General features: G+C 48.1%; 1 protein-coding gene across 1 annotated transcript; it reads right to left on the bottom strand.

Annotated features, from left to right (window-relative positions):
- Positions 1-10,123: 10,123 nt before the first annotated feature.
- Positions 10,124-10,522, bottom strand: LOC105707351 (large ribosomal subunit protein eL34-like). The gene has a single exon (XM_064370563.1). It carries the CDS (start codon positions 10,508-10,510, stop codon positions 10,157-10,159), a length of 354 nt encoding a protein of 117 aa, XP_064226633.1. The 5' UTR covers positions 10,511-10,522; the 3' UTR covers positions 10,124-10,156.
- Positions 10,523-15,952: the final 5,430 nt, after the last annotated feature.

Below are 15,952 nucleotides of genomic sequence, written 5' to 3'. Positions count from 1 at the left end.
ACAGTGGTGGAGGGGAACGGGAACATGGACTTCAAGAATAAAACAAAAAACAAAACAAACAGCAACTCTTTATATATATATATATATATATATATATATATATATTTTTTTTTTTTTTAGGATAGAACCTCACTCTGTCGCCCAGGCTGGAGTATAGTGGCGCCAGTCTCAGCTCACTGCAATCGCCGCCTCCCGGGTTCAAGCGATTCTCTTGTCTCAGCCTTCGGAGTAGCTGGGACTACAGGCGCGCCACCACGCCTGGCTACTTTTTGTATTTTTACTAGAGACGGGGTTTCACCACATTGGCCAGGATGGTCTCGATCTCTTGACCTCGTGATCTGCCAGCCTCAGCCTCCCAAAGTGCTGGGATTACAGGAGTGAGCCACCGCGCCCGGCCTAGGGGAAAAATTTTTAAGGTTTTATTTATTTATTTGGCAGGGGAGGGGAGGGAGGTAGCATTTCCAATGGAATACGGCAGGTGCAGCAGTCAAACTGTGGAACTGGTTGTGGAGAGGTGCACAGACTGGACATTTTATTGCTCCAACCAATTTGGAGTTGGAATTGAATCCTTTCAGCTCACTGTCGAGTATGGTGTGGGCTTACAGGACAGGGAGAGCTCGGATGTGCGCTGAGGGCTTCACAGAGGTCACTTTGCTTCTCTGAAGGTTGAGCAGTGGGAGTGGCTCTCCATCTCCCCACTTCCTTTAGTTGCGGTCCTCCCATTGCTGACATTAATCCTCAATCTAGTCACCTTAACAACTGTGAAGCTGCAACAGCAGCACCACAGACCATCTCTGTGAGTTGGGGCAGGCCCCAGGTAAGAGGGTTTAGGACTGAGTCACAGGAAGCAGCTTTCTGTTCTTTGCCAAGCAGATAGGAAATTGTTAAGAATAATGCTACCACCTTTGTACAGCACCACATTTGTATAGCAATTTCGTTTTTGTGAGGCACCTACCATAGCCATTGTCTCTTGTCATCTTCAGAAGATTTATTCATAGTATTGTTTTATTTTATTTTATTTGTTTAGAGACCATCTTGCTCTGTTGCCTAGCATGGAGTGCGGTGATACTATCACTGTTCACTACAGCCTCCAACTCCTGGGCTCAAGTGATCCTCTCACCTCAGCCTCCCGAGTAGTTAGGACTACAGGTGCACACCAACATATCTGGCTAATCTATTTTTTGTAGAGATGAGGTCTTGCTGTGTTGTTCAAGCTGGGCTTGAATTCCTGACCTCAAGTGATCCTCCCCACTGGGCCTCCCAAAGTTCTGGGATTAAGGTGTGAGCCATGTGAGCCACTGTGCTCAGCCTGTGTAGTATATATTATTAACCCCATCAGACAAGTGAGAAGAGTGGGCTACAGGGAAGCCATTGCCTCTACCCAGGTCAGACTGTACCAGCTCATTTGTGCCTGTCTCATGACATTCTTTGACCATTTCTTCCTCATCTTTTTCTCTTAAATGTTTTAATTAGATATTGGGAATATATAAAACTGTCTACAGACTACATCTAAGATACAAGAACAATGACACAAAACTCACCCAGTTTAACAAGTGAACGTTACCGTTACCTTCTAATTCCCTGACTTGCCTTCCCCATCCCAGTCGTCCCTCTCAGTGGAACTACTACTATCTGGTAACAGTATTTGTTCATTTCCTTTCTTAATAATTTTTACGACATGCATTTTAGTCTCTAAACAACATATAGGTTTACATTATTGTGAGTTTTATGTAAATGGAATAACACCATGTGCACTCTTCTGTTATTGGCTGTTTTTCACTCAACATTATGTTTGAGATTTATCCATGTTGCTCTGGTTTGCTAGTTTTTACTGCTATGACTATAATATAATTTATATTGCTTATTGCTTTATCATTTTGGGTTATTTCTATTTTTTTTTCCATTACAAACAGTGCTTCTGTGACCATTCCTGTAAAGATATCTTCCAGGATACATGCCAGAGTTGCTGGAGGTTTGTACTTATGAGCGGAATTGCCGGTCTGTGGCGTACTCACACTTTCAGTTCCGCTAGACAATGACACCTTGTTTTTCAAGGGTATTGTACTAATTTTCACTCATACCAGTTTTTCATGTTCTATTTACTCCACATCCTTATTTTTTGTTGGGCTATTTTTTTTTGGGTGCCAATGTAGTATGAAATGTTAACTGATTTTTAAAATTTGTATTTCCCAGATTACTGATGATTCTGAGCATCATTTCATATGCTTATTGGCCCTAAGTTTCTCTTTCTGTGAAGTTTCTGGTTAAGATTTTTTGCTCTTAATGTTGCAAATGTCATCCAGTTTGTGGCTTGTTTTTTCACTCTCTTTAAGGATTGAAAATTAAGCAGATATCTAGCTCTGTTGCCCAGGCTGGAGTGCAGTGGTGCAATCTTGGCTCACTGCAACCTCTACCTCCCAGGGTCAAGCAATCCTCCCACCTCAGCCTCCTGAGTTGCTGGGACTACAGGTGTGTGTCACCATGCCTGCTTAATGTTTTTGATTTTTTTGTAAAGGTGAGGTCTCACTATGTTTCCCAGGCTGGTCTCAAACTCCTGGGCTCAAGTGATCCTCCCACCTCAACCTCCCAAAGTGTTGGGCTTGCAGCTGCCAGCCACCCTGCCCCACCTAGATTTTTTTAATGTCTTTGAATAACATGTTATCATTATCACCATGTATGTACTTGATTGTACAATTTATTGACCGTGTTGCAAATGCCATGTTTTTGCTTATGAAAAAAGCCAAACTCTATCCTCTGTAACACAGATGCATATATTTTTTATATTTTATTTTAAATTATTATTATTTTTAAAAAGATATCAGGTCTCACTATGTTGCCCAGGCTGGTCTTGAACTCCTGGGCTCAAGGAATCCTCCCACCTCAGCCTCCCAATTGCCCGGCTTATAAAATATTTGAAGAGATTTATTCTGAGCCACATGTGAGGACCGTGACCCATGACACAGCCTCAGGAGATCCTGAGACCATGCAACCAAGGTGGTTGGGTTATAGCTTGATTTTACACATTTTAGGGTGACAAAAGTTACAGACAAACATCAACACATTAAGATATACATTGATTTGATCTGGAAAGATGGGACATCTCAAAGTGAGGACTTACAGGTCATAGGCGAATTCAGAGATTTTCTGATTGGCATTTGATTGAAGGAATTAAATTATTATCTGAAGACCTGGAATCAATAGAAAGGAGTGTCTGGGTAAAGATAAAGGACAGTGGAGACCGAGGTTCTTATTATGTAGATGAAGTCTCATAGCTGGTCACCCTTAGAGGATAGATGGCGAAGGTTTCCTATTCAGATGTTTAAAAGGCGCTAGACTCTCAGCTAATCTCTTCTATTTTTTTCATGTGCAACATGATTTTTTATTGATGTGTAATAGTTGTAGATATTTATGGTGTACATGTGATATTTTGATACAAGCATACAGTATGTAATGATCAAATCAGGACAGTCGGGTATCCATCGCCTGAAACATTTACCATTTCTTCGTGTCCGGAACATGCCGTATCTTCTTTTCTAGCTGTTTTGAAATATGTTATAAATTCTTGTTAACTAAAGTTGCCTTGCTGTGTTATGGAACGCTGGAACTTATTCCTTCTATTTAACTGTATTTTTGTACCCATTAACCAACTTCTGTTCATCCTCCCCTCTCCTCTACCCTTCTCAGCCTATGGTAATCAGCATCCTATTCTCTGCCTTTATGAGATTTACTTTTGCAGCTCCCATATATGAGTGAGAACAATTATTTTTTGTATTTCTGTATCATGCTGCAATGAGAGGATTTCACTTGGCAGAGGGGCCAAGCCATACAGGACTTTCTCCCATTTATTTTATTGGGGCGCTTTGTCTTTTATCGGCCTGGCCTTCTGCACTGATGGCAGTTCCTTGGACGAGTGCTTTTAGGGAAACCTGGAGGGGGCCGGGGGCTTGTGAAGCAGCCAGCAGTGGAGTCTGCCTCTTGTCTCTGCGTTTTCTTTCTGTTTTTAGCCCTGTTATCCTTATTCTGCTCTCAATTATAAAAGACTGAGGCTAATTTGAGGGTTTCCTGCATAGCGGCCATGCTGTATTACACGAGAAAACCCAGATGTTTCTTTTTTGAGAGTTTGGGGGTTGAATTTGCCCCAGTACTTTAGGATGCAGCCTAGAGGTGAGTCTGGAGGAATAGACGGGGTTTGCCCCATGGTGGGCCTGGGGCACACGCCGCTTGCGGGGGCACACTTTGGGGGCATGAACCACACTTTCTCTCGGGGTGTCCTGCCAAGATGAAAAAGGGTTCCACTGTGTCTGCCGACAGAATGGGGGTGCACTTTCTAAAGGGGTGTCCCACCTATTAGAAAAGGCCACTTGGCTGCTTCCTTGTACCTGCACTGGCCCTCCAGCATCAGGCCGCTCCAGGTACAAGGAAAACAGGTGTAGGGAGAGCTGCGCCTGTGCCAGCCCAGCAGAGGTGGGGGGAGGGGAGACTCATTGTTCCGAGGCTGTCTGAGATCACCCGATTTAGCAACATTTGGACAGGATGCCTGGCCGACTCCACAGGAGAATTTAGAGTGAGAAAGAGAGGGTCTGAGTCACCCAAAACCTGTGTGAATTTGCTGTGAACGAGCTTCCACGGCCAGTTGCATCACGCATAGGGATTAGGGACTTCTAGCCAGAAAACATAGGAGAGACCCTTCTTCCCTTCTGGGCAGGGTGGCCAGCCCCGTTCACCCTCTGGCCTTCAGACATTTCTGGAGAGTGGCCCCAGCTAGTTACCATCAATTGCCAGAGGGATACTAGAAGCCGGCTGCCGGGAGACTGTTATGAAAAGATAACATAAATTTAGGCTCTCACGCAAATGAGTGGTGGCCGTAAGACGCTTCCACATGGACGCTGTTTAGTCCCAGCGGAGTGTAGCTCCAGCCAGAGACCTGCAGCTGTTTTCATGCTTAGACGCTGTCCTCCGAGGGTCCCGGGTTGGGAAAGAGAGAGATGGGAGAGAGTTCCCACAAGGAGAGAGTGCCCCCTATGGGCAACTAAAATATCACAGGTGAGCAGCAACTCACGCTGGGGTTGGTATTGTGTGGACGGTGAAATAATTTACCAAGATGGGTTGTAGGTAAAGAAAGGCAGATTTAGTAGCGAAAGTATGAATATGTTGCAAAAGAGTAAGGGGCAGAGTCAGCAAGAGAGGCGCTGACTGCAAGGAAGCAAGGACTTGCTGGGGATTTTACAGGATGGTTCTTTGCTGTGTACCGGAAAGGGCTTTGTGCAGTACCGAGAGTGCCAAGGTTGCAGTGAGCTCACTTCCAATTTCCTATCAGCCGAGGGTCTGGTGAGAGTTGGGATAGAGGCAGGAGACAGCCCAATGCCTGGGCAGATAGGAACCGGTCTTTGGAGAACTTCCAACCCACCCAGGTCATTGTGTAAGGGGTGCTTGCCTAAACATGTGCACAGTGAAAAATTCCTTCCCTTAACACATGCACAGGAAGGGAAATAAATCAAGGGACACTGAAAGGTGGGTGGAGCCCCCAGGAATTCACACCTTACGCAAGGAGGAGCCTGGCCCACACCAGTGTGTGGGAGCCCTGGTATTCAATTGTGAGGTGGAAACCTGTTTGCAGGAGCCCTCTCTTTGCTGAGAGCTTTCCTTTTGCTCAATAAATTTCACCCTCCTCATCCTTCAGTGTGTCCACGTGCCTAATGTTTCCTGGTTGTGACAAAAGAACCTGGATTTAGCTGAACTAAGGAGCAAAATCCTGCATCAATTGGGCACAGGAAGATTGTGAGTTATTTGTGCAGGAGGGTTATGAGTCCTGGGTCATGAAGAAAAGCGGACTTATAGCTTATCTGTTTTCTCTTTTTGCTTTCCCCTGGTCCCCTTTTAGGACTTCACACCTCTAGTAAAAATACAAAACTAGCCAAGCATGGTGGTGGGCGCCTGTAGTCCCAGCTACTGGGGAGGCTGAGGCAGGAGAATCTGGAACCTGGGAGGTGGAGGTTCACATCATTTAGAGGCATTGTTTCTTTTTTCTCTTTTTTTTTTTGAGACAGAGTCTTGCTCTGTTGCCTAGGCTGCAGTGCAGTGGCACGATCTCAGCTCACTGCAATCTCTGCCTCCTGGATTCAAGTGATTCTCCTGCCTCAGCCTCCTGAGTAGCTGAGATTACAGGCACCTACCACCATACCTGGCTAATTTTTGTATTTTTGATACAGACGGAGTTTTACCATGTTGGGCAGGCTGCTCTTGAACTCCTTGCGTCAGGAGATCCGCCCTCTCAGCCTTCCAAAATGCTGGGATTACAGGCCTGAGCCACCACGTGGGGTCCTTTTGAAGCGTAAACCCCTAGGGAGACAGTACTCTAATAGTCTTCTAGGCACTGGCTTAACCTAGGGACTTAGAGGTGATGAGCATTTGATCTCCCTTCTGGAGATAAGAGAAATTGTATCATTCTTTTGGATCATGCAGTTAACTACACAAATGATTATATATCTTAATTCTCAAGGTATGTGAAGAATCTTGGGAGGTCAGGTAGGGCTTTCACTGGAGCATTGAGAAATTCACTGAAATGGACTGTTATATTTCCCTACACTCAAAAACCAACTTTAATAGATTATAATACATTGTTTCATAGCTTTCTTTATGATCATGTCACTATGCATAAAATTAATTTCACATATAAGAGATTTTTTTTTCTTCGGAGACAAGGTCTCTCTCTGTCGCCCAGGCTGGAGTGCAGTGGTGCAATCTCAGCTCACGGGAGCCTCTGCCTCCTGGGTTCAAATGATTCTCCTGTCTCACCCCCCCCGCCACCCCAGTAGCTGGGATTAAGGTACCCGACACCACACCAGGCTAATTTTTATGTTGTTTTAGAGACAGGGTGTCGCCATGTTGGCCAGGCTAGTCTTGAACTCCTGACCTCAGGTGGTCTGCCCACCTCGGCCTCCCAAAGTGCTGGGATTACATATATGAGCCACCTCGCCCAGCCTAAGAGATATTTTTATATAATGTAATTGCATTATAAAAATGGGATCATGATGTATACTTTCCGCATTTTATTTCTTCTTTATCATGAACATTTCTTCAAGTCAACTGGTGGAGATAGATCTAAATCGTTCTTTTTAATGGCTATATATTATTCCAAAGTATGGAAGCACCACAATTGATCTGATCATTTCCTATTTCCCTAGTAATGGGCCTTTCCTATTTCAACTTTTTTTTCACTACAAGTGATAATAATATTGCTGAGTAAACATCTTTATAACAAATCCTTAAGGAGTGATACTTTTATTTCTTTTCTTTTCTTTTTTTTTTTTTGAGACGGAGTTTTTGCTCTTGTTACCCAGGCTGTAGTGCAATGGCACGATCTTGGCTCACCGCAACCTCCGCCTCCTGGGTTCAAGCAATTCTCCTGCCTCAGCCTCCCGAGTAGCTGGGACTACAGGCGCGCGCCACCATGCCCAGCTAATTTTTGTATTTTTTAGTAGAGACGGGGTTTCACCTTGTTAACCAGGATGGTCTCGATCTCTTGACCTCGTGATCCACCCGCCTCTGCCTCCCAAAGTGCTGGGATTATAGTCGTGAGCCACCGCATCTGGCCCTATGCTTTTATTTCTATGGCACAGATTCCTAGGAGTGAAACTGCTGGTTTGCAGGACATATGTATATTTAATGTAAATAGCTATTGTTACACTGCTTTCCAAAACAGCAATAGCAATTCACACTTCAATTCACATTAGTGGTAAATGAGAGCAGCCTTTGCCTTTCCCGGCATCCCTAACAGCCTCAGGCACGATCACTTTAGTTTTGGCCTGACTAACAGGATACTAACAGGAACTTCAAGGGCTCTAGTGGATTCTCAGAGGTAACTTAGGGGCTTCCTTATGAGGGGCTGGTGGCTCACATGGGTGAGACTCCTGGTCCTTTACCCTGTTTCAGCCAGAGCCCAAAATTTTCCTATATCAGCCTTCCTCATCAGGTTTTATTTTAGGGAAGGGTTCTAGGAATAAAGCGGTGTTTGAAAGCCTCATCCCTAAGCCATGAAGTGGGTGAAGGTTGAACAGGGTGGTGATGTGATGAAAACCTGGACTTCAAGGAGACCCGGAGCCTGGAGAAGGGGTCCTGGAGTGGAGGCAGAGCACCCTCCCAGGAGGCTTGTGTCCTGGGTCGGTGAAAGAATACGGATGTGACCTGGGGTGGAGCGGGGGTAGCAGGAAGAGGGCAGACGTGTGCCCAAGGATGAACATGTAGGGTTTGTTGGCTATAGGCTAACAAGGTGGGGAGGAGACAGGATGGAGCCTAAAAAGGGCGTCTAGGGGCTGGGTGCGGTGGCTCATGCCTGTAATCCCAGCACTTTGGGAGGCCAAGGCGGGCGTATCATGAGGTCAAGAGATCGAGACCATCCTGGCCAACGTGGCAAAACCACACTCTTCAGTGTGTACTAAAAAATACAAAAATTAGGTGGGCATGGTGGCGCGCCCCTGTAGTCCCAGCTACTCAGGAGGCTGAGGCAGGAGAATTGCTTGAACCTGGGAGGCGGAGGTTGCAGTGAGCTGAGATGGCCCCACTGCACTCCAGCCTGGCACCTGGCACCTGGTGACAGAGCAAGACTCTGTCTCAAAAAAAAAAAAAAAAAATAGGGGGCATTTAGAATGCCTAGGTATGGCTCTGGGGTAGCCAGGATGCCAGTGATGACACTCCTGGAGACAGCTCCAGCCGTCCTAACACCTGGGGCCTCCCTTACGGACCTAGTCCAGGTGGCAAGCATCGACAGACCCAGTCGAGCCTGATGAGGAAACTGGGAGAGGGGAGCTGTTTTGCCCCACCCCATTATAGGCAGTGCCTAGGGGGAAGGAGTTGGGGAGGGGCTCACTGCTGGAGCTTGTCTTGCTTCATACCAGGAAGGGTGTGGCGGGAGAGTAGGGAGCAGAGAAGGAGAAACCTGGTGAGCCACGGGCCATTGCTCAGTGGGGCTGTCCATGGAGATCTTTTCTCTGTCCTCTGAGCACCCAGCTTCCCAGCCTGTGTCCTCCTCGAGCCCAGGGACAGCAGCCCAGCCCTCTGTCTAGAAGAAGGAGGGAGCGTGGGGAGGGCTCCGAAGGGACCCCATTTCCAGTTCTCCTCCACAGGCAGAAAGAGCCACAGCATCAGAAAGCCCCTCTCCTGCTCCAGGCTCACTTTAGGGTTTTCGGCTAGGAAGGGTCCTACACAGATGGCCCCTCTCAATGGACGCCTCTTCCCCAGCCTCCTCTCACGGTTCTGCGGTGCCTGCTCCTCCTCTGGGAGCTCTGCGCCTCGCATAGGAAGCCCCAGCCTTTAGTCCCTTGGCACTGGAGAGTGCGGATGCAGCTTTCCTGGGCCAGGCTGCGTGGCTCTGAAGGCTTCAGGTGGGGGTGCAGTCCTACACCCAGGACAGGGGAGGGTGACTGGCCCTCCAATTCTGATCATTCTCTGCAGCAGGCAAAGCCTGAGACTGAGCTCCTCACGAGTTCTAGGACCTTATGACTTCCACGGGCCCCAGGCACTTTTGCCTCTGCGGGCTCTTTCCTTTACAGAAAAATATTAAATATGACATTTCATGCCTGCATTAATACAAATACAAACCAAGATGAATTTGCTATTATAGATTCGTTATTATTATGGTCAAATTTCTCTGCTTGTAAAAGAAACAAAAGTTAATCATTTAATGGGCTCTCAGGCTGTGCCTCCAGTCCCTAATGGGTGCCCAACCTGCCTGGAGGCCAGCACACCTCACGGGGCAGGTGGGTGCAGAGGGAAGCGGGTGGAGGCGTTCTTCTTAAGGAAAAATAGCCTAGACTTTCTTTCTTTTTTTTTTTTTTTTTGAGACGGAGTTTCGCTCTCGTTACCCAGGCTGGAGTGCAATGGCACGATCTTGGCTCACTGCAACCTCTGCCTCCTGGGTTCAGGCAATTCTCCTGCCTCAGCCTCCTGAGTAGCTGGGATTACAGGCATGCACCACTGTGCCCAGCTAATTTTTTGTATTTTTAGTAGAGACGGGGTTTCACCATGTTGACCAGGATGGTCTCAATCTCTTGACCTCGTGATCCACCCACCTCGGCCTCCCAAAGTGCTGGGATTACAGGCGTGAACCACCGCGCCCAGCTTTTTTTTTTTTCATTTTTATTACTCAAGGTTTCATTTTTTATTTAGCTTTCTGACTCTGTGCTTGCCCCTTCAACACTTTCACAACGATTTTCTGCTCCTCGATAAGGAAAGCACGCTTGATCCTATCAGGAACACATTTAGCACACATGGAACCACCATAGGCCCTGCTGACATGTTTCTTTGTTTTGAACAATCTCATAAGAACTTTAGGTCTTACAGCACGAACCCCTCGAAGCCTGCCTGGGCACACACCACATGCTGATTTTGGTGCTTTCCCAACCTTCTTGGTATAAAGGTAAACAATTCTACTACTAGGGGTCCGGGACAGCCTAGTTTTGTTAGAGGCGGTATTGTAGGAAAGCCTACGTCGGTATGTCAAACGCTGGATCATTCTGAGTGCCTGCGCACAACATCCCCGGAAGAGCGACTTTCTTTCTTTTTATTATTATTATTATTATTGTTTGAGACGGAATCTCGCTTTGTCGCCCAGGCTGGTGTGCCGTGGTTCCATCTCGGCTCACTACAACCTCCAACCTCCGCCTCCCAGGTTCAAGCAATTCTCCTGCCTCAGCCTCCTGAGTAGCTGGGATAACAGGCACGCACCATCACACTCGGCTATTTTTTTTTTTTTTTTTTTTTTTTTTTAGTAGAGATGGGGTTTCACCATCTTGGCCAGGCTGGTTTTGAACTCTTGACCTCGTGATCCACCCGCCTTGGCCTCCCAAAGTGCTGGGATTACAGGTGTGAGCCACTGTGCCCAGTCCTCTTTCTTTTTAAAAAATGTTTTATTGAGCTGGGCATGGTGGCACATGCCTGTAGTCCCAGCTACTCGGGAGGCTGAGGTGGGAGGATCTCTTGAGTCCAGGAGTTCGGGGCTGCAGTGCACTATGCCGATCGGGTGTCCGCACTAAGTTCGGCATCAATATGGTGACCTCCCAGGAGCGGGGGACCAACAGGTTGCCTAAGGAGGGGTGAACAGGCCCAGGTCAGAAACGGAGCAGGTCAAAACTCCCGTGCTGATCAGTAGTGGGATCGTGCCTGTGAATAGCCACTGCACTCCAGCCTGGGCAACATAGTGAGACCCCGTCTTTAAAAAAAAAAAATGTTTTATTGAGATATAATTCACATACCATAAAACTACCCTTTAAAAGTGTACAATTTAGTGTTTTAAAATGTATCCAGAATGGTATAACCATCATCACTGCCTACTATCAGCATATTTTTATCACCCCCAAAGAATCCTGTTACTCATTATCAACCATTTCTCATTCCTCCCTCTTCCTGGTCTCTGGCAACTGCTAATCTACTTTCTGTCTCTGTGGATTTGTCTATTTTTCACATAAATGCAGTCATACGTGGCCTTTAGGGACTTCTACTTAGCATAATGTTTTCAAAATTCATCCACGTTGTAGTGATGGCAGCTGTGGCCCATCTGGAGTGGCCACTGCCATTTTGCCAGCTGCAGCAGGGAGGCGGCTGAAGCTGCACACTCTGTGGAGCCGGTGACACATGGGAGCCCTGCCCCTTCTGAGTTGGTGGGGCAGGAGCCGCCTGGGTGCAGCCACAGCTTCCTAAGTCAAGGTTGTGGACCCAGGCCTCCTGCTCCACAGAGCAGGCAGGAGCCCCGCCTTCCCGGGTGCAGCTGCAGCCGCCCAAACCATGGCTATAGACCCAGGCATCCTGTACTCCTGGAAGCCCGGGAAGACCCCCCCCCATTCCCTCACAGGCTTGGAAATGCCTGCCCTCACTGCCTGCCTTCTCCCTGCTGTAGGCACCCACTTCAATCTTGGAGCAAAGTTGGGCCTGAGCCCTGGCACTGTCGCAACCCAGCTGGGAGTGCACATGCTCGAGGCAGTGCTGACACTCCAGCCCCCTGTCCCCTTGGCCCTCTCTGGACTTTAGGCCCTAACAAGCATGGGAGGGAAGCCAAGGGGGTGCTGAGGGAAGCTCGGTGCTGGCCTGTAGGCATCCTTTGACAACTACAGCCTGGGCATCATGAACAGCAGCAGGAGGCAGACAGGCTCCTGGGTGGAAGTGGGTAGGTCCCCGGTGAGGCCCCACCTTCAGGCCAGGGAGGTCCTGAAGGCTGGGCCAAGTTGCCAGTCTCACGTACCAGAGTGGGAACCTGTGGTGCCTTTTCTGCGCTGCCCATGGCTGCCCCGGACCAATCAGCGTGTACTTTCTCCCCTCTGAGACCCATACAAGCCGCAGGCTCAACCAGAGCTGAGCAGACATCGGGATGACCAGCTGCAGAAAGGAGCTTCTCATTTCAGGGTCTCCTCTCTGCTAGGAGCTGAACACTGTTGAGACACCTTGGCTTCAGAAAGGAGCAGCCTCTGCCCCTCTACAGGAGACCGAGCTGTTCTATTGCTCAAAAAAGCTCCTCTTCATCTTGCTCACCCTCCACTTGTCTGTGTACCTGATTCCTCCTGGTTGTAGGACAGGAACTCAGGACCTGTTGAGTGGCAGGGCTAACAGAGCTGTAACACACACAGGGCTGAAACATGCCCCTTGCTCACCAAGTTGCAGGTGGAGAGGGGAGAAGAGCTGTGGCCCTTTGGGAATCCCAGATCTGGGAGTTCTTCAAGTCAGGGCTGTGACTCCCTCTTTGGAGCCCTGCGGTTCCTGGTGTCTCCAATCTTCTGGGTGCCAGTGTGTTCCCTGGTGCCAGCCATGGAAGCTGCTTGCAGTGCGCCTGGTCTGGCTGCAGCCTTGCAGAGAGCTGGTGCCTGTGCCGGCACCGGGAGCTGCCTGCCCCCTGCAGCAGCCAGCAGCATGTCTGACTGTGCACAGTGGCTGGGCCCCATGCTTGCCCACACACCCCTTGCTGTTCCATGCCTGACTCGCCCTTGGCAGGCTTGGGACCCAGGCTGGTAGTGTGAGCCAAGCACAGCCTGCCAGGCTGAGTGGGTGAAATAAGTCCAGTGGACCTGAGCAAAACTCAGGCAAAGGTGCCACGAGCCACAGAAGTTTCCGGCCAGAAAAATGACACCCCAAAGATCCCATAGCAGTAGCAGGTTGTGTAACTTCAATCTTTTTTATAGTTCTATAATATTCCATTGTATGAGCATGCCGCATGCATCAGCTCAGGAACACTGAGCTGTTTCACATTTTGGCTAGTATGCGTACTGCTGCTATGAAACATTCTAGCACACATTTTTGGGTGGATACATGTTTGCAATTCTGGGGATATAACCAGAAGTGAATAGCCTAATCTTTCTTATACAAGACAGGGAATTACACAACTTTTCACATCAATGATGCTCTTCTTTGCAAAGCAGCAATCCTGGCATTATTATGGCTCTTAACTCCCTCTGAGCTTCTTTACAAGGGTTGCTCCATTAACTTTGTGCAATTCTGTCTGAAGCACTGAATTATTTGGCTCAAGCTCCAAATAGCTTCTTTCCAATCCCCACATCTCTCTCTCCCTGAGCAAAAAAGGGTAAAGGAGATCTCACTTGTCTGTTGCCATCCTGGAAAATCCAGCTGTCCCATCACCTTGGCGAGGATCTGGAACATAGTTCACTGTGCATGTGGCATGTTGTCATGCCTCTGTCAACAGCACCTGATTGTAACCACCTGTTTACCTGTCTGTCTACCTGGGAATCTCTCCTGGCATGTGATCCACAGTAAGCTCAGTGATAGGGGTACAGTAGGGCATAATGGTTAGAGCTCAGAGTTTGGAATAAGGCAGAATCAGGTTCAAATCCCCCCTGTACCATTGCTAGAGGCATGACCATGGGCAAGCTACTTAACCACTCTGAGCCTTAATTTTGTGATCTTTAAGTGAAGATACATTAGCTGAGCTTGGTGGTTCACACCTGTAAATCTCAGTACTCTGAGGCTGAATTGGGAGAAATTGCTTGAGCCCAGGAGTTCAAGATCAGCCTAGAGAACATAGTGAGATCCCGCCTCTACAAAAAATAATTTAAAAAAATAGCTGGCTGTGGTGGCATGCAACAGTGGTCCCAGCTACTCCAGAGGCTGAAGTGGGAAGATTGCTTGGTCCACGAGTTCGAGGCTGCAGTGAGCCATGATTGCACCACCGCACTCCAGCTGGGGTGACAGAGAGAGAGAGAGAGAGACCCTGTCTCAAAAAACCAAAAACCAAAAACCAAAAAAACCAACAAAAAAACAAAGATTCCATCTAGACTGTGGATGCACTATAAAATAAAAAACAAATTAAAATCCTTTGTAATATAATAGATAGCTCTTATTTCCTAATTTACATGCTTCTGTATAGTACGAATTTTCTGTAATGAGGATGAGTTACTTTTTATAATAATGAAAAGAAGATAAGAAAAATAATTAACAATGACTTCTAATTCTCAGACTATCAGCTCTAAGAGGGCGAGAATCCTGTCTGTTTGTTTATCTTTATTTTTCCAGTGCCCAGGGCAGCCCGGCCCCAGCAGGTGCTAAGTGGATGAATGCAGGAAGATAGACCTGGGAGAGAAGCACTGGGAGGACAAGGGAGGCAGAGGTGGGCTTCACCTCACCTGAGCTGGCTGGAGTCTTGGCCCTTCCCTGTTGGCCTCTAGAGCTTCGCCGCTCCAGAGTGCTCTGAGGCTTGGATCCTCTCAGCTGGGTTTGGAGCCTTAGTTCTTGCTGAAGATTCCTAGTGTCCACATCTGCCTTGATCTGTGCAGTGGCCCCTGCTATTGTTTGGGGAGCTCAGAGGTTGTAGGATGAGGTGATGGGGTGGGTGTGGGGTGAGGCACAGGCCACTGGGGTAATACCTGCTATGGGTCCTGGGGAGGGATGAGGCCACAGCCTGCTGTTCCAGGAGGCAGGTGGGGAAGCCAGGTCAGCAGGCAAGGAGGAGCTTATGTGCTCTGCACTTTAAGGATGGGATTAATCGCTGGGAAAAATCCAACATACCTTAGGAGTGGATTCTTTTTATCTCAGGGCAGTTCAGAGCGGGTGTGACCCCAGGCAAATGTCCCCTGGGGCCAGCCTGTCCTCCCTCCCCCGCTGGGTGTTCACCTACCATGCTCACCCTTGCTTGTTGCTTTGCTACAGTAGCTTTCTCTCAGCTGGCCCGAGGGATTCAGAACAAGAGCTCGTAGCCCTAACCACGGAGTGACCTCCAGGGAGCTCCCAGTTGCGGGGAAGACTGATCCTGACCATAGGAGCTGCCGGTCTCACGGTAAGGATAGGGCATCACGTAGCTTCTCCCTGCGTGAGTCAGAGTGACCCCAACAGTGATCCCCGCTCTTTCTCCTCCAGTCTGATGCCAAGAAGTCAATGATGTGCCTCCTGGGAGCAGTGGTTGGGTGAGGGGTGACATCGGTGCTCTTAATTTAGAAAGTGGGTGGGACCAGGGAAAGGGTCTAGGAGTAGACCAAGGCCATAGCCATGATTGGCCAGCAGGGGGCGGAGTAGACCTTAGTAGGAGAGGGCAGGCGGAGGAGGGAGGGAAAAGGGAGGAGGCGGTTTGACAGAAAGAGCTCTCATGAAGGGAGGTGGGAACTTCCCCTTCGCTTTGGCAGGGGAAGTTTGCATGGTCTTCTTGAGGAGAGGGAAAATAATTACAGAGATACCGGAATAGTTGAGCTGCAGAATTAACCATACTAGGGACCTCTTATGTTTAGGTTCTCATTATGTGAAATAATAATCCTCTATTTATAATCCACTCTAAATCAGTTATTCTATTTTTTTTTCAATCAAAAGGCTCCCAACTGTTAAAAATTTCCTCTTCCAAGGCTAATTATGGAGGGACACTCAATCTCCAGCTCCCCTCTTTGTTGCTGAAATCAGACATCATCCATGCCGGGACTCTGCTCACCAGCTCAGCCTCGCCTTACCCATCTAGGGGTGGGGGAGGGGTTGA

The sequence above is a fragment of the Aotus nancymaae genome, unplaced genomic scaffold (genome assembly GCF_030222135.1).
Source record: "Aotus nancymaae isolate 86718 unplaced genomic scaffold, 86718_ANA_hifiasm-v0.15.2.pri h1tg000108l, whole genome shotgun sequence".
Taxonomy (NCBI): Eukaryota; Metazoa; Chordata; class Mammalia; order Primates; family Aotidae; genus Aotus; species Aotus nancymaae.
This window is presented reverse-complemented; position numbering and strand designations above follow the sequence as displayed.

Coding starts and splice junctions, on each gene's coding strand:
- LOC105707351 (XM_064370563.1), bottom strand. CDS start 10,510: ATGATCCAGCGTTTGACATACCGACGTAGGCTTTCCTACAATACCGCC.